General features: G+C 40.4%; 1 protein-coding gene across 3 annotated transcripts in view; it reads left to right on the top strand.

Moving 5' to 3' along the window:
* MYT1L (myelin transcription factor 1 like) overlaps positions 1-19,008 on the top strand; it is a gene marked incomplete at both ends in the record, with an annotated part of 132,529 nt that overhangs the window by 23,284 nt on the left and 90,237 nt on the right. For all 3 annotated transcript variants that reach the window (XM_080341683.1, XM_080341684.1, XM_080341685.1), the window contains one exon: positions 2,968-3,341. In XM_080341683.1, coding sequence (XP_080197809.1) covers positions 2,968-3,341 — 374 coding nt within the window. The remainder of the gene's footprint in view (positions 1-2,967; positions 3,342-19,008) is intronic.

Raw genomic sequence — 19,008 nt, forward strand, 5'->3', positions numbered from 1 at the left:
ACAATTTATTTCTACATCTGACCAATAACTTGTATCTAAAACGTCATACAATTACATTTAGATGCCAAATAAAAAATTTAAACACCAGTTCAAAACAAAATAGATGTATTTGTTATCCTACTGTGTTCTTCCCCAGTTCCTAGACTACTGTGAATTCCAAAGGGGATTCTTCGGGGGCGTTGCTGGATGAAAACTTTTGCAAGTATTTAGTGTTTTTAACTGAACAAAGATTGTGGCAGCGTAGGGTTAATGTTCTGTTTTCAACGTGACAAAATAAAGATTAGAGTTTCAAGAAAATATCATTTAATGATAATGGCATTGAAGAACCTGTAGTGAGGGCAATATGCATCACAAAGAGAAGGAACAGAAATCAAGAAAGCAAGACACACGCACCCAATAAATGTTATTCTGTCTGCTTAAATCCCATTGAACTGATGTTCACGTTTCTAAAATCTGCCCGAGCCCCAGGCTGTGGCCCACTTGTGTTTTCCAGGCTGCAGCCTGTGTCAGGCACCTAAATGAAACAGGTTCCTCCCTAATTAGCCAGTCATTTCCCTGGGCACAACATACACTCTGAAATTCCAGCTCTGAGGAAAAATTCATTTGTGTTTTCTCAGAGCTCCATATGGGGAGTTTAAATAGACAGCTCCTGAACCCCCATAGCACCAGGGGAAGGACCCAAATAAACCTGCTGTGGTCAGAACTACAACAGACAGCGCTCTTCTTTTGCCGCAGGTTTCAGGCACTTTCCACACTGATGGAGATGGAATTTCTCTTTGTGCCTGACTGTGATGACATGGGATATTCTCCATGAAAATGTGTCCTGCTTTTCCTCTTGGTTCCGAGCAGCTGGGTCCTGGCCAAAAGAAGGACTCACAGAGTGAGAGGCAGGACAGACATTTGGCAGTGAGCAAGAGTGGTTACCTACGGACAAAGATTTCCAATGTATTTATTGGTTTTACACTGAAGCATCTCAAATATACTCCAAAAATGCCAGAAGGTTAGCTTTCTCTTTTCCCAGCTTTAGGGTCCTCCAAATTAGGGAACATTTGGGCTTTTGCTGCTGTGTATCAGACCAAGTTTCTTGCAGCCAGTTGCACAGGGGCTCATCTTCTAGAAGGGGTTGCTCTTCCCTAGGACATGTCATTCTACCTGCTGTGTGGTGCCTGGTCCTGGCATCTGGAGGATATGGGTGTATTCCCCCTCTAGCCTGCACTGTTTGACCTGGACTTTGATGGTGGTGCCTGGAAACATTGTCCCATTAGCCCCATACCCGCTCCCAAATGAGGAGTATTGTAATCTGGCTAGATGGAGGTACTTGAAGTTTACTCAGTATTTCTTGATAGTGTTAATGGAGGGACATGTTTAATGTAGGTATGCTGGATTAGATTTTAAAGACACGTATAGTCTCTACACAGAGAGGTACCCGTGTTACGCAGAGGTTTCCCTTAGGAGGTTTTCAATGATGAATACCATCATTTGTGACTGTACACATTCTTCAGTTATGTGTGTGCCAGGCAGCCTGAGCCAGCCCTACTGTGAGCAAGTGCTTTAAAATTTAGGAAAGACAATGCCTAAATTAGACACTTAAATAAAACAGTCAGGCACTTAAATAAAATGCTTGTTACCTAAGTAGCAGTTGAAGTAATTGGAATGCATATCTGATGGGGTGAAATTAAATCAGGCCAAGATCAGGACCATGCAGGCACCTCAAAGAGCACATCTGTACTACTAAATGAGGTGAAACCCCCTATTTTCCAGTGGTCTGTCAGTAGAAAATGAGGCATTATTAGTGTGGAAGAAAATGATAAAGATCCTCAGTGTATTGTAATGGAGATAAAAGGAACAAAAATATAATGTAGAAGAGGAAGTTATAGGTAGATATGTGTAAGGGCTGGGAAGAACAGTTTAAATGTCCCAAAACTAGTTAGTAACAGGAAGAAGACTAAAACCCAATGTAGCTTGAGTAGCATTCATAATCACAGAATGAAAAAGTTCAAAGAGGAAGTTCTTTAAACAAAAAGTAGTTTGTGTGTGCAGTCACTCTGGGTAGTAGGTTATACGGGTTACACAAGGGTGATCACTTTCTACAAGCACAAATTATATGAACTTTGAGAAACGTGTGGCCACTCTGGTAGAAGATCAGATGATCAGGGAGGAAGTGGTACTCAGATTTGAAAAGTTGTACTTCCTTCAGTGAGAAATGATTTTGTTTATTGCTTGGTTGGTGTTTTTTCGTTTGGTTTGGTTTGATTTAGGGTTTGTTGGTTGGTTGGTTGGTTGGTTTTATTTATTTTTATTTTTTCAATGTGAGAACACTTCCACCACTGCCCATGAAAAGTGGTTTGGTTGTGTTGAGGAGCTTGCTTTCCCATTAACCCAGAGTTGGAGTTTATAATGGAGCACTGTAGTGGAGAATTCAAGAGCAATTTGTCACTAGTGATAGTAACAACAAACAAGCATTAAGAATGTGGTTGTATTTTCATTATTTAAATAGCATTGAAACATATCTTAATTCTACACAATCAAAACATTACTGAATGTTACAAAATTATGAAGCATTGATTTATTCCTGCTTGTTGTACTAATAGCTAACAGATAGGATCACATTGCTGGTTTTTTAACTGTATTCATCTGCCTTAGAAAAGAGTGTAACATGCATAAGAGAGAAAAGAATGAGAAGGAAAAACACACATTTGTATCAGTTCTGTAACTGTTATGCTGGCATGTACATGTGACACACTCAGGCAAATAACAGTTTTTTGTGATTTCACAGGTTTTGTAAGTGTCCTCCCCCTTGGTCATTATTACCAAAGTTGCATTTTAATTTGAAGACATGCATTTTGAGAACAGCAACTAAACATGCTGTAAATTCAGAATATATGACTAAATGACATGAGTTATACAATCTAACCTACAGAAATCTGCAAGATAGTGTAACAATTTGCATCTTTTATTTTTGCACAGTGTTTATGGCTGTCCTTTGGCAAAAAAGCGAAAAACGCAAGACAAGCAACCCCAAGAACCAGCCCCCAAAAGAAAGCCCTTTGTGGTTAAAGCAGACAACTCTTCGGTAGATGAGTGTTATGAAACTGATGGAACAGAGGAGATGGATGAGAAGGAAGAGGAAGAAGAGGAAGAGGATGAAGAAGAGGAGGAATATTCTGATGATAATGAGGAGCAAGGTGACGAGGAGGAGGATGATGAGGAGATAGATCGAGAAGAAGAAGAGGAGATTGAAGAAGAAGAAGAGGAGGATGAAGAGGAAGGTGAAGATGTGGAGGATGAAGAGGAGGAGGAGGAAGAAGAGGAGGAGGAAGAAGAGGAGGAGGAGGAAGAACGTGGTAATAATCAGAGTATTAGTAAAAAGTAAACAATGTGTGTTTTCTGGGTTAATCTTCTAGTGTGGTGTGTGAGGATTTAGCTGTGTGATTCTCATTAAAGCTAATGGAAGTCATGCAGTTAAATCTCTCTGCTCCACACTGAAAATATACCCCACTGTGTTCTCTTAACATTTATTTTAATAAGTCTGTCTTCCAAATATTTTTTAATACACCAGCACTCACATTTCAAACAAGGAGGGTGGAGGTGTGTTTGTGCTAAAAATGCTTGCACAAAATATAATCCTAGTAATGGATTAATACAGGCAGTTACCAGGAGAATATTCACGAAGGTACAAACAAAGCAGCAACTACAGCTGGGTGCCTGTACTGATCATTTGCAAGTGTATTTGCTGGATCTGCTTATATAATGTCAATGGTTGCCCACATAAATGCTGTCACAAGTTTGAAGATAATATTTGTGAGCAAAAACGGGCTTCTTCCCTTTGGAAATTTTGGCCCATACTCTTCCCTACCCCAAGAAACTATTCAGAATGAACTATTACAATATACTTTGGTTCTTTGAGATTTGAATGCGTGTACTTTAGTTGATTCTATTGAAAAAATAGAGAGTGAGAGGTTTACATAGATAAAGTCCTTCTAAAATTCATAGATTTTGTTTATCATACCATGGCATAAATGCCATTTAGACATAGAGGTCACTGGTAGTAACCAAATTAATATAGTAGCAATATGATTAACTTATTCACCTTTGGGATATTGGACTCTATATAATCAGTATTTTCAAAATATGTAATAACTGTCCATTTACGAGTCCATATGCTGATGACAGACATCATAATGCACTGGGGTGAAATGAAAGAATCGTGCAAAAATTAATGAGCTATCTAAAAAGTATTTTGTTCCCATTTCCAGGGAACACGTTTTTGGTTGGGTAGATTCACCTTTCTAACCAATAAAAATATAAGAAAAGCTTTCAGCACTCCTCAGTTGGATTCCTCTTAGGAACCAGGTATGAAAGTTGTGTGACTTTTGTTTCAGCATTCTGTAAGGTCAGATCTTAAATCTCATAGAAAGACTTTGGAAGTATTCTTTCCATTTGGGCAAGATGGTGGCCAGCTGGGTGGCTGTAAACATTTTCTCAGATATCTGAACCTGTAGCATTTCCTCAATTGCTTAAATTTGCCAGCAAAATCGGTAGAGCATAAATGGCCAATCTTAAAAGGTACATGAGTTTGATTTACCAGGGAAGGTGTGTTCTTTGGCAGGGAACTCTGCTGTTCCAGACCCTGGAAGAGAAGCTGTATTAGATGAGGCTGATGTGCAACTGCTGTTGCTGTCCTGATGGGCAAGCACAGGATGTCTAGCAGTTTCTTCAGGAGATAATGGTGACTGAGCTTCTTGGTGCTTAGGTTATGGTGCGACTTCTGCTGTGATTTCAGCTGACATGAAAAACTTTGAATCTACACTATCAAAAATGATAAAAGGAAAACAAAATAAGCAAAGCTCAAGAAAATTGCTTCTGGCAAGCCAGCAGGCTTGATATTCACTTTTCTTTTACTATCATAATGATACACAGTGGTTTAATTATTCCAACAAAGTTACAGATGCAATTAGTAGTCCTAATCAATCTACAGAGGCTGACATTGCTTTTTGACTGCTTTCCTTCCATATATAGTAGGCTGTGGTTAAGAACTGCAAAAACTCTACAGAAGTACCTGTATTAGCTGCTCTGCATATTACATGGAATTAAAACTCACACAGGTCAAGTTTTTCTTAGGATCCCATGTTATTCCATCCACGATGCATATGTACATGAATAAATATATATATATATGTTCTATGTAAAATCTTAGTCATTAAGAAAATAACCTCATAAAATGGGAAAACTGATAATAGAATTTCATAAGAAAAATATTTTGAGATAATATGAGAATAAACAGAATAAACACTGTGCAACAATCCCAGGTAGAGTACAGGTGGTTTACAAGAAAGAGTTGTAGTAATTAATGAGCAGTTCCTTATGTATACACTGAGGAGTGGAGAGTGGTAATTGTTCTTGGTGAGGTTTAGAAGCTGGTCAATAAATCAGACTTTTTTAGATAGTGTACTTCCTATTGATTATGATAGAGGTCCTGGCATTTCACTTTGTTCCACTCATCACATAAGCAGCTTTGGTGGAATTTGGACTGTTGATTTTCCAGGGAAACAAAGTGCAATCAAAGTTAGGGGTTCTAAAACTACATGGTCTGAATATGGCACTCGCCTTTATCTATTGACCATATGGGAAAATTAAGTCTGTCAGTTCTGAATTTACTTGTCTCAATTGCTTACTCACTACAATGCAGATTTTGTAGTAAACCACCTTTTAAGGCACCTTAGCAGGAAGCCTGAATGTGTCTTAGTGTTCCTATCCTTAGCAATGAAATGCAGAATTATCCACTGAACACCAGGATGCCTGCACAGTTCTCATAAAAGTTTCTGTCATTTGTGCTGTAGATTATAGCAGTTCAGAAAATTTCCATGAATAACTATAGTCTAGGTGTACAAAACAGCTAAAATCATAAGACAGAAGAATTCCAACAGCAAGTGTAGGACTATGGAGGCAGCAGTTGGTGGGGAAGGGGAGAGAGGAGACAGGTAATGTATTTTACTGTTTCTTAGCCCAAATTCATTTTTCTGTTAGAAAACACTACATCCTGGGAAACTCAGGTACCTCACTGGCATCTCATTGCCCATACTTTTTGTGGAAAGAAAGTTAGTTTTGTATGGAATTCTCAGAGGACAGGTAATATACAGGTAATATAAGTATACAGTTCTTACTGAAAATACTTGGACTTTCACTGAAATCATCTCAGCCTTTTTGAAAATCACACCTTTCTAGCCTTGTCATTGATAAACTAAAGGACTTGGAAAATACCGGTGTATCTTAAAGAAAAATTCTTAAAAGTCTCGAAATACCCATTTAAAATAATAAAACCCACCAAGCTTTTTTTAGATGAGTCCCAAATTCTGCGCTCGTATTTCTGTATACAATACATTGAACCAAAATTAATGCTTAAAAATCCCCAGCAGTGGATGGCATATCCTCTTTAAATTTCCAATACATCTACTGAATCTCTCTGAAGAACAAATATCCATCCATTAGCCTATAAATAGACTTGAGAAGCCCTCGTGTTCAGCACCACCACTAAAGAGGTGGATCTTTCCAATTTCCCCTATATCCCAGAAAGAAAGAGCAGATAGATGACCTGTGTTACAATAACCTAACCTGTAAATTGCAATACAAATGGAAAGGAGTGAAAGAAAAGGCTGTTTTTGGAGTGCCCCGTCTCTGTGATGGCAACTGCCGAGAACCTTTGGATTGAAATCTGAAGGGTGCATTTGATTTGCAAGGCAAACTGAAGTACTTTCTCCTGAGAAGGGCTTGCTTCAGGTAGTTGTGTCCCAAAGACTGTTTCACAAAGCTGTTCTGTTATAGAAAGCAAGCTCCATTGGAGGAGCTCCTGGAACAGCTCTTCTATGGCATCGTTTAGCCCATATCACATGAGGTCATTCAAGATAGCTTGTGCTCCGTGTATTTCATAATCTGCCAGGGGCTGGAGGAGTCAGGCTGATTCTAGACCTAAGGAAATTTGATACATTGATCAAATGCATTTCGCAAATGATGCTACAGAAATTATTGCTGTTTCCCAAGAGGTGAATTGTTAGCATGTATAAATATTTTAGATACTCCCTTACATTCTCTAATAAACTCAGGGTAGTTGGCATATACAATATGCCAGAAGTGGTACTGCACCTAATTTTTCAGGTGGAATATACTGCGAAAATAATTGTAAAACACAGATAGCAGTGTATATTAAAAGGAGACATAATACAGTTTTTAAAAATAAATCTAGCACATAGGTGTAGAGATAGATGTTCTACCTATTTTCAAATTTATTTTAATTGTTGAATTGTTTCAAAAAAAAAAGTTAATATGTTTGGGTTTTTTCCTTCACCTGCATGAGCTCAACACAGACCTATGGGCCCTCACGATATGAAAACCACCTATGAGCTCTGTTAAGATTGTTAGTGCCCTCTGCTATCTTCCTGATCCCCTCACTGGGTTGCTTCTGAAGCACTTACATCCTCTAAGCAAGAGAAGCCACAAACACCAATCTAAAGATGAAAGAAGCAGATGTGTTGAGGAGATGGTGGTGGCACACAGCTTCCCAGCTGTGCTTGCCTCTGAAGACACTCTACATCTTTATAAAATAAAGATGACAGATCTGTATTAGCAAGGTCACCTGTCCAGCCTAATGATCACTAGTCATGTTCATTTATTCAAACTATTAGCAGGAAAGTGGTCATCTATTTGGTGAACACAGTAAGTTTTCAGTATTAATAAGAGCAGAGAGCTAGACTTACATGTAACTTGCAGGCAAAACACCTACTAGAAGAAAAATACAGCTTTAAATTAAGACGCCAGAAAGCATAATTTCACTGGTTAAGACAATGTACGTGGAGAAAAGTGCATTTTCCAGGGCCAAAGAAGACTAAATATATACCTGACAGCTTCATAAGGTGAAGCAGATCTCAACCCTTTGCTAGTAAACTCTCACTGTATTGTTTCACCTTCTTTGTAAAAGAGATATCCTGTGCTTAGAGTATCTCACCAATAACAACATGAAAAATAGAATAAAGTAGAGTTGCAGCTGGAAGACATTTATCCTGGCCATTTTATTGATTTCCTCTGGATAAGAAAAGCTGCCTTTCTGATCTAGTTACTAAATGCTCAGCTCTGGGAGTGGTTGTGTCAAACCACAGCATCAGAACTTGTACTGATACCTTCTTTCTACACTGAAGGCACAAGCATGGATTGCAGCATGTTCTGCTATTGAGCTTGTGATATTATTCTACATAGAGACATTCCAACTAAACATTTTCTCTGAAAATTTTTGTTAGAAATAATGTGATTAAAATATTTGGAACAGGAAGTTCAGAGTTGAAAACCTCAGGGTTGTGGAGTAGGATGGGGAAACGGCCAGCCAGGAAATACCCTCTGGATACCTCTAGTTCTTGTGGAAAAAAAGTTCAGATCTATTTATTATAGTTGTTACATGTTTGTGGTTTGGTTTGTTGGTGGCGTGGTCAAACATGACTGTGGTGTTAGTTTGGTTTCCCATACTTACGGTGTTTTCTGTTTGCTGCTCAGAGACAGTGTAATTTGTTAAGAGCATTATTTAAACATTATTTTTGAATTCTCTGAAGTGACATTGGGCCTGATACTGAGCTTGTTTAGATCAGGACAAATCAAGAGTAACTTTATGCCAATAGAATTACATTTACGTGCGGTGATTTGCATGTGTCATACCTAACTTTTCCTCCCCTTGAAGAACTATTTTAAAATGCTTCTTTCTATGTTAATGTTAAATTCAGCACCTCACTAAACCTTGCAGTCTGCATGTAGAAACTTTGGTGTAATTTTAAGCAATTAGTAACCCTCTTCACTTTAACTTCTGTGTTTAAAGGTAGGAATGTATAATACTTGAGTATCCTTCTGATGTTGAGGTTTGCATATTTAGTTCCTTTCCTACAAATAGAAGGCCTTAAGTGATAATGTAAAATATCTGATCCTTCAAGAGCAAATGATTCAATTATAGTTTTATGCAGTGTAAAGAAATTATTCTGATGAGACAGATTATAGTTCTCTGCCATATACAACTTCTGTTGACTTAAGCAGAAATTCTGTAGAGGACACTGAAATGCTTAAGGAGTTCCAGGTCTGACCTGGAGGCTTTAGTAAGAGCATCACAGAGCACATTCAGCACCACATCTGATTTTAATGCTACTTCATCCTGAATCTCTTTTACATAGTGTAGAGTTCCTTGCTTGTATTTTTAATTCACTAACCCTTTCCTTCAGTGTTAGCTGAACATGAGATTTTGGGCCCATTGTAATAGCAAAACGTTTCAGGGCTTATGTGTGACTGAGTCTTTCTCTAGTCTTGCCAGAGCAGTAGGTCTGGAAAGGAACTGCATATCTCAGTAATGCTGCTTTGGGTTCTTGCTGATTGTGATCCTCAAGAAGAGGCTGCACAGAGGTTGCCTTTTCGTGTTTCCATGGCATCCTTCTGTCTGTAGATAAATTCTGAGTGGATCCTTGATTTTATCTCTTTCATTTGTTGTCTGGCAAGATCATATAGTAAAATTAATTCTTTCTGTAGTAACATAGAATGAGAAGATATTCAGAGGAAAAGTGCTGTAGCCTTAAAACTATATTCACATTTTCACTCAGACTGTAAACAGTTAGTTCGCAATGTTCTGGCTTCGGCACAACTGTGCCAAGAAGCTGGTTACTTGTGTGTTATAGTGCTTTAAAGAACCAATAGTGAACTCAGTGATATAGCAGCTCTTTGCATCCTTATTTACAAACATAATGGCCTGATGTTGTTGTGGAAACTCTCACCTGGGATATGGCACTTTTGGAAACATATTCACAGGTTTTGCAAAACTGAACTCTTCATGTTCTCTCTTTGAATTCCTTTACCTTTCACAGTGCTACTTCAAAGATTATGTTGTCCACACTGTACTGCAGCTTACACAGATACCACAAACTCTGTATGAATCCTTCTTGACACTATACATGTCATGATTCTTAAAAATGAGTTTTGCTTGGTCAGTGTTAGAAGTTTTTGGTTTTCCTCTTGTCTTTAGAGTACAGCTCTAAGGACAAATTCTGATCACCCTATTAATTCACAATTCCCCTCAGGCTTACTGTATTTGTCCTAAAGAATGAACACAAATAGCAGCTTTTCACCCCAAAAAACAGAGAACCCTATCTGGGAGCTGTAGGAGTTAATTTTCCGCTGTTACAGTTCCTTCAGGAGATCATAAAATGAAATAAAATTCCAGACTGCATTGATCATTTCTTCTGATCCATATCTATCTTCATGAATCAAATTTGTAGTCCTGGCAAATGCCTCAAGTCACTGAAATTTTGTTTAACTGAAATATATAGACAACAACACTAACGAAGCATTCTTTTGAAACAAAAGAATCAATATATAATGAACATATATATATATAGTAACTATATATATATATATAATTTTTATTGTGGAAGCATTTCCTCCTCATTTTACAGGTCTTGGAACAGTTCAGTTCTGTTGTTTTGTCACCTGTACTACACATGAAATAGTCCTTTTATACCATAGGAGATACTTTCCCATCTGTGAATTAATGTATTCTACAGGTATTTTTGGAGAGCAGACTGTGGGAGTGACAATTAGGAAGATGGACAGCAAGGAAGGCCACGTAATTTATTAGCTGACAAAGAGAACTAATGTTAGGAAAGAAACCTCCTCAAGGAGTTATGGACTCAAGCTGTTTTTGGTCGCTGTTGTTGAAATCCTCAGAATTATTTGACACAAAAAACCTTCATGCAGAAAGTACTGAAAATAGTCAGTCACTAACATTAAGTATCAAGTATCCGTAATACCACAGTTGGGTTTTTTAGTGGTTTTTTTTTCTGAGTAACCCATGGCAGATACATGGTCTGTATGGTAAATATTACTGTTTTAGCAAAAATTTGTGGTGGCTCTGTAGGAGAAGGTTTTGCAAGTTAACAGGATTGACAGCTCAAGACTTAATGGGAGTTTATTAGGTGAACTCATCAATATGATAGTTTTGTCATCCCAAAACTTAATTTTGCGGGCTATGCTATTAATACGAAGAGTAAGTAAGAGCATTGCTGTGACACTAAAGAGACTCCACAGAAGAGCTGACTTCACAATTACAAAAGCAAACAAACAAGCCGTTACTTTCTTCCTTGTGCTCCGTAGATACGAATTGCTGATGGTAAGAAGGAAAAGGCCTGTGTGACATGAATACTTCCAGTCACCAAATACAGGAGTGTTGACAAAGTTGCCCAGGCCTGTGTCAGGCTGGGGCTGTGTCTTTACATTTTCCAAAGCATACATGGTGAGATTACTTATTTACCGTGTACACTTTTAAGGCATGCTGTGCAACTGTTTTTCACAGTATCACAGTATGTTTGGGATTGGAAGGGACCTCAAAAGATCATCTAGTCCAATCCCCCTGCTGGAGCAGGAACGCCTAGGTGAGGTCGCACAGGAACATGTCCAGGCAGGATTTGAGTGTCTCCAGAGAAGGAGACTCCACAACCTCCCTGGGCAGCCTGTTCCAGTGCTCTGTCACCCTTACTGAGAAGAAGTTTTTTCTCAAATTTAAGTGGAACCTCTTGTGTTCCAGCTTGATCCCATTACCCCTTGTCCTATCATTGTTTGCCACCGAGAAGAGCCTGGCTCCATCCTCGTGACACTCACCCTTTATATATTTATAAACATTAATAAGGTCACCCCTCAGTCTCCTCTTCTCCAAGCTAAAGAGCCCCAGCTCCCTCAGCCTGTCCTCATAAGGGAGATGCTCCACTCCCTTAATCATCTTTGTTGCCCTACGCTGGACCCTCTCCAGCAGTTCCCTGTCCTTCTTGAACTGAGGGGCCCAGAACTGGACATAATATTCCAGATGTGGTCTCACCAGGGCAGAGTAGAGGGGGAGGAGAACCTCTCTCGATCTACTAACCACCCCCCTTCTAATACACCCCAGGATGCCGTTGGCCTTCCTGACCACAAGGGCACAGTGCTGGCTCATGGTCATCCTGTTGTCCACCAGGACCCCCAGGTGCCTTTCCCCTACACTGCTCTCTAATATGTAATTTCCCAACCTATACTGGAACCTGGGGTTGTTCCTGCCCAGGTGCAGGACTCTACACTTTCCCTTGTTAAATTTCATTAGGTTATTCCCTGCCCAACTCTCCAGTTTGTCCACGTCTCGCTGGATGGCGAGATGGGATCTCTTCTGTTTTTTATTGGATCAAATCTATTCTTTCACCAACTGTGTCAGCTTATCATAGAAGTTCTATATAAACAACATGCATTTGCTAAACAGTTTCTTGAATACCCTGTAAAGCACTGGACTGAAGTCTCTACAGAAGATTGTCCTCTTATCATCTTCACTAATGAAGATATCATTCAACTTTAAAGGCTGGCATGCAATGGAAAGTTAAAAATTCTTTATTTTTCTATTGCAATATGTTGAATAAAACTTTGCCCTTAGATCATTACATGCAAAATATATTTTGAAAAGTAACAGTAGAAATACAAAATGACAGATAATTATTACCAGACCGTTAGGAATAGGGCTGGAGTTGGACTTACAGAAAGTATACTAATGTTTATATTATAGTTTCCTTATTACCGAATGAGAGCAGTCTGTGGATGCCCTTCTCTGAAAATACAGCCAGAAAGGGCAACTTTTAACTGAATAGAAACTGAAACCCTTTCTTGGGAGCCAAGGATCCTCCTACATTTGATAGAGCAAGAGAAATGTTTCAGAATATAATGAAATGGAAATTCTGCCCCTATCTGTAACTCAGGTACCTGAGTTGAGTGTTCGAGTTGGTGCAGGAGTTCAGTGCCACATTTCCTTCTTTCCTTACACAGAGGGTTAGTAGCTCAGTTGGAGACTGCCTTGCGTAAGCAATGCTCTTACGCATTCTGCTGAAGCTCTGTCACACCGTAGGGAAAAAAAAATGAAGAACTGCAGTAGACCAAAGGGGGTCGTTCTTCTGGGAAAGCAGGACATGCTGGGTTCCTGTCTTTGCTCCAAGGACGCTCTAACCATCTTATGAATTGACTGCATAATATTAGATTACAAAATCAGTCCTGGGAGCAGGGATGAGACACTACTACTGCCCTTGTATAATATGTACAATAAAAGCAGTATATTTTTGCATGACCCAAATAGCATGGAAAAAAAATGTATAGATTTTATGCTACTCTTGTGTTTTCTGCTTCCTAGTGAAGCTTGTGCCCAGTCTAGCTTTTATTGTGGTGACTAGCAAACTTTTATGGGAGATGTGGTATTGAAACTACTCAAACTGGCAGAGTTTTTGCTCTCAGTCTTCCAGTTCTTTAGCAAGTGACCTACTAAACAATGTATTTTACCTGGGAAATGGGCAGGTAGTGGTGAACAGGAGAGATGAAGAATGAAACAGGCAGTTCTTCCCTTGGCTATTAATTAAAGCAAGACAGTCAAAGCAACAGTTTGTGGGAATCCTTTTTCTTTCAGGCGTATATTAGAGCATATTTATTGGATTTGGTCTCTCTGGGAACTTATGTATGTAACCACCCATGTTGTTCACGTGGGATGCGGGAGAGAATCAGAAGGCAGAAGCTGGAAAACTTGTATGCTGAGATGAAGACAGTTTAAGAGGTAAAGCAAAGACTGCACACACAAGCAAAGCAGAACAAGGAATTCATTCACTGCTTCCTGTTGTCAGGCAGCTGTTCAGCCATCCCCAGGAAAGCAGGGCTCCATAATGTGTAATGGTGACTTGGGAAGACAAACACCATGACTGAACATCCTCCCCTTCCTTCTTCTTCCCCCAGCTTTATATACTGAGCATGATGTGATGTGCTATGGAATATTCCTTAGGTCACTTGAGGTCAGCTGTCCCAGCTGTATCTCCTCCCAGCCTTTTGTCCCCACCTTCTTGCTGGCCAGTATGAGCAGTTGAAAAGTCCTTAACTGCTTAGCAACAACTGAAACATCACTGTGTTATCAACATCACTCTCCTCATAAATCCAAAACAGAGCACTATATCAGCTACCAGGTGAGGAAACCAGATGTGGCAGAGGCACACCCAAGGGAGACATGCTGGCATCTGAGGGTAGTGCTAACAAAGCCCTTTGGTTTGCTGTCCCAGTGGAACCAGTGGCTCAGCTGAAGAGCATCTATATGAATGTACGCAGCGTGAACAACAAACTGGAGGAGCTGGAAGCCCTTGTGAGGCAGAAAAACTATGATTTAATTGCCATCACAGAAACATGGTGGGATGACTCCCATAACTGGAGCGCTGCAATGTATGGCTATAAAATCTTCAGAAGGGATAGGCAAGGAAGGAGGGGAGGTGGGGTAGCCATGTATGTTAGGGAGGGTTTTGATTGTCTGGAACTTGAGGAGAGTGATGATAGAGTCGAGTGTCCATGGGTGAGAATCAAGGGGATGGGCAACAAGCGGGACATCCTGGTGGGATTCTGTTACAGACCACCCAACCAGAATGAAGTGGCAGATGAAATATTCTGCAGGCAGCCAGGATAAGTCTACCAATCGCTAGTCCTTGTTCTTATGAGGGACTTCAACCTACCAGATGTCTGCTGGAAACACAACACAGCAGAGAGGAAGCAGTCTAGGAGGCTCCTGCAGTGCATGGAAGACAACTTCCTAATGCAGCTGGTCAGTGAGCTTACCAGGGAAGAAGCCCCGCTGGATCTGTTGTTTGTAAATAGAGAAGGACTCGTGGGCAACGTATTGGTTGGAGGTCACCTTGGGCATAGTAATCATGGCATGATGGAGTTTTCTACTCTTGGAGAAGTTAGAAAGGTGGCCAGCAGAACTGCTGCTTTGGACTTCCAAAGGGCAAACTTTGACCTGTTCAGAAGGCTGGTTGGCAGAGTCCTTTGGAAGACAGTCCTGAAGGACAGAGGAGGCCAGGAAGGCTGGTCTGCCTTCAAGAACATAATCTTAGAGGCACAGGCTGTCCCTCTGTGCTGGAAGGCGAGCCAACAGGGCCGGCCTGGCTGAGTAGAGAGGTGCAGCTGGAATTTTGGAATAAAAAGAGAATTTATAACCTTTGGAAGGAGGGACAGGTCACTCAAGAGGAATACAAGAACTCTGTAAGGTTATGCAGGGAGACAATCAGAAGGACCAAAGCCCAACTAGAGCTGAGCCTGGCCACCGCTGTGAAAAGCAACAAGAAATGTTTCTGTAAACATATCAGCAACAAGAGGAGGACTAAGGAGAATCTCCATCCCCGGATGGATGAGGGCAGAAACATAGTGACAGAAGATGAGGGAAAGGCTGAAGTCCTAAATGCCTTCTTTGCCTCAGTCTTTAGTAGTCAGAACAGTTATGGTCTAGGCACCCAGCCCCCTGAGCCAGAAGACAGGGATGGGGAGCAGAATGAAGCCCCAATAATCCAAGGGGAAATGGTTAGCGACCTGCTACACCACTTGGACACCCACAAGTCTATGGGGCCAGATGCAATACACCCAAGGGTGCTGAGGCAGGTGGTGGAGGTGATCACTAAATCACTTTCCATTATCTACCAGCAGTCTTGGCTAACTGGGGATGTCCTGGTTGACTGGAAGTTGGCTAATGTGATGCCCATCTACAGGAAGGGTCAGAAGGACAATCTGGGGAACTACCGACCTGTCAGTTTAACCTCGGTGCTGGGCAAGGTCATGGAGCAGATGATCTTGAGTAATATCACACAGCACATACAAGAGAACCATATTATCAGGCCCAGTCAACATGGGTTTATGAAAGGCAAGTCTTGTTTGACCAAGCTGATCTCCTACTATGACAAGGTGACCCAACTAGTAGATGAGGGAAAGGCTATGGATGTTGTGTACTTAGATTCAGGAAGGCCTTTGACACCGTATCCCACAGCATTCTGCTGAAGAAGCTGGCAGCTCATGGCCTGGATGGGTGTACTCTGCAATGGATGAAGAACTGGCTGAAGGGCTGAGCCCAAGGAGTTGTGGTGAACAGAGCCAAATCCTGTTGGCAGCTGGTCACGAGTGGTGTTCCCCAGGGCTCAGTATTGGGGCCAGTTCTGTTAAATCTCTTTATCAACGATCTGGATGAGGGGATTGAGTGCATCCTTAGTAAGTTCACAGATGACATCAAATTGGCTGGGAGTGTTGATCTGCTGAAGGGCCAAACAGAGGGATCTGGACCAGCTGGATCGTTGGGCTGAGGGCAATTGTATGAGGTTCAACAAGGCCAAGTGCTGCGTTCTGCACTTGAGTCACAACAACCCCAGGCAGTGCTGCAGGCTTGGGGAAGAGTGGCTGGAAAGCTGCCTGGCAGAGGGGGATCTAGGGGTGTTGATTGAGAGCCGGCTGAACATGAGCCAGCAGTGTGACCAGGTGGCCAAAATGGCCAACAGCATCCCACCTTGTATCAGGAATGTTGTGGCCAGGAGGACTAGAGAAGTGATTGTGCCAATGTACTCAGCACTGGTGAAGCCCCACCTCAAATCCTGTGTTCAGTTTTGGGCCCCTCATCAGAAGAAAGAAATTGAAATACCAGAGAGAGTTCAGAGAAGGGCAACAAAGTTGCTGAGGGACCTGGAGCACAAGTCTTATCAGGAGTGGTTGAGGGAACTGGGATTGTTTAGCCTGGAGAACATGAGGCTGAGGGGAGACCTTATCGCTGTCTGCAACTACCTGAAAGGAGGGCATAGCATAGAGGGTGTTGGTCTCTTCTCCAAAGTAGCAAGTGATAGGACAAGAGAAGATGGCCTCAAGTTGTGCCAGGAGAGGTTTAGATTAGATATTAGGAAAAAAATTCTTCATGGAAAGGATTGTCAGGCATTGAAAAAGGCTGCCCAGGGGAGTGGTGGAGTCACCATCCCTGGAGGTGTTTAAAAGATGTATAGACAAGGTTCTTAGGGACATGGTTTAGTTCTAGAGTTAGGTTAGGTTATGATTGGACTCCATGATCCTGAGGTCTCTTCCAGCCAAAATGATTCTATGATTCTATGATTCTATGATCCTATGATCCTATGATTCTATACTATGAAGAAAATTAACTTAATCTGAGACAAAACCAGGACAGCCCCAGGCCTAGAATCTTTTGAGACTTACATGGCAGATAGGTGGAGAACTTCTTGAGGCTGGAGCTGTTTTGGTGCACATAGAAGCAGAGCCTTGAACAGTTGGTCAGTGTTAGAGTTTAGACATCTCCCAGGCTTAAGCCACAAATGAGCATAGATGTAGTTGTATCACCAAGAGTAATAGAAATGTGACTGTTCCTTTCTGTACAACATGCCACATGAGAAACCCAATCTGAAAGTGATGTAGATATTGCTGCTACTATTACTAAGATTTTGTTGAAGTGTTTCATATCAAAATGCCCACCAAAGATGAGTTTTAGAACAAGTTTGTTTTGATGGCCAGAGGGCCTTCTGACACAGAAATGGAAACAATTAAGTTCCAAGTGTAAAAGGGAGTACAGGATTTAAGCAGGAAAAAAAAAAAAGAATGTAGAAAGACATAAAGATGTGAAAGCTGCAGTCTAGAATCTGCATTATGCAGAATCTTTAAAATAACAATAAAAAGGCATTAAGAAATAAGGGTAATTTTGCAGTATTGCTGATTATGGCTAGAGAAAGTATCCACACCCACAGCTGATGCGACACAGTACATTTATTTTCTGTTGCTATATTTTCCCCTCCCTAATATGTGAGCACTTTCCTACACTTCATGATTTGATGTAACTTACTGTGTCTTTATACCATACTGATGGAATTTTGTATAATTGTCATTAGTAGAATCAGAACTATACAGATGCAGAGCACTTTTGAAAACCTCACCAGTAAGTGTTCACTCTCTGAGTCGTTTTATAATATGGAAAACCAGGATTATTAAACTTGACATGATCTGTGGAGAAGATATGACTGATGAGCCAAAATTACTATTTAGAAGTGCATAACTAAAAGTAATAGCAATGTGTTCATTAAAGGAATAATACAAATATTTGGCAAATGTGTATTTTGCTTGAAATCTGCATATTGCACTTCGCTGAGAAGACAGGTAGCATGGAAATAATTTGCACAATTTATCTGAGGTTTAGGAAAAGATTCTATGCAGTTCCATTTGATAAATTAATTTTGATGTCATAAAACACAAAACAGCAACAGGGAAAAGTTCATGTTGAATAGGTTAATTCCATTGCCTCTTAAGTAGCTCAGGTAATTCAGTGTGCAGAAATTTAAGTTAATGAGACTAGAGCCTCAAATAATCATACAAAGTGCAATTGTAAGTGAACAATATTTTAGGATGATTTCAGTATGAATCACCTGATAAATACTTGAAGAAAAGAAATAAAAACAAAAATAATTTCAGGGAGAAGTAGGGGTACTGACTTTATCTCATGTATATTACATTTGCCAGCGAACTGCGGCAAAACAAGTTCTGAGCTGAATCATCCTAAGACCAGACTGAGACTCAGGTTTTAGTTTTGTACAGTGTAAGATTATCTCTGTATCTATGTGTGTGTATGTATCTTGGAAAACTGACTTCTGTGGTTATTTCTTTGATTGATCCACTTTGTTGTTTCTCTGAGACAGAATAAGAGTTTCAGCAGAGATATAATGCACGGAGCTTGTGCTGCTATAGTCAATTTAGGCGCTGTGAGGGTGGCTACAAAGCCACTGTCACAATAGCTGACAGGTGTGTCTTCAGTTGGAAATACATACAAATGTGTATGTAAATATGTAGGTGGTTACCTTTGTCCAGCAAAAGTTTTCTTTTATTAGATACAAGCTTTCATCCTCAGGACAGATGTCTCAGTGCAGATCTGAAAAGCACTGGGAGATCACTCATAGAAAGGAGGAGATGACAATTTCTAAAAAGGTGACACTATGTGTTCTTTAGGTGGACAGGTAGTTGGAACAGCCTCACTGGAAATGCCTTTGCAGATGCCATAGTCACAGAAAAAAGGTGTTTTACATCTGTTACCATAGCTCTCTGCTACTCTAATCTCCATTTTAGATATTTCCAATCTCCTAGGCCTTGTACACATAGTGTATA

The sequence above is a fragment of the Nesoenas mayeri genome, assembly GCF_963082525.1.
Source record: "Nesoenas mayeri genome assembly, chromosome: 3".
Taxonomy (NCBI): domain Eukaryota; kingdom Metazoa; phylum Chordata; class Aves; order Columbiformes; family Columbidae; genus Nesoenas; species Nesoenas mayeri.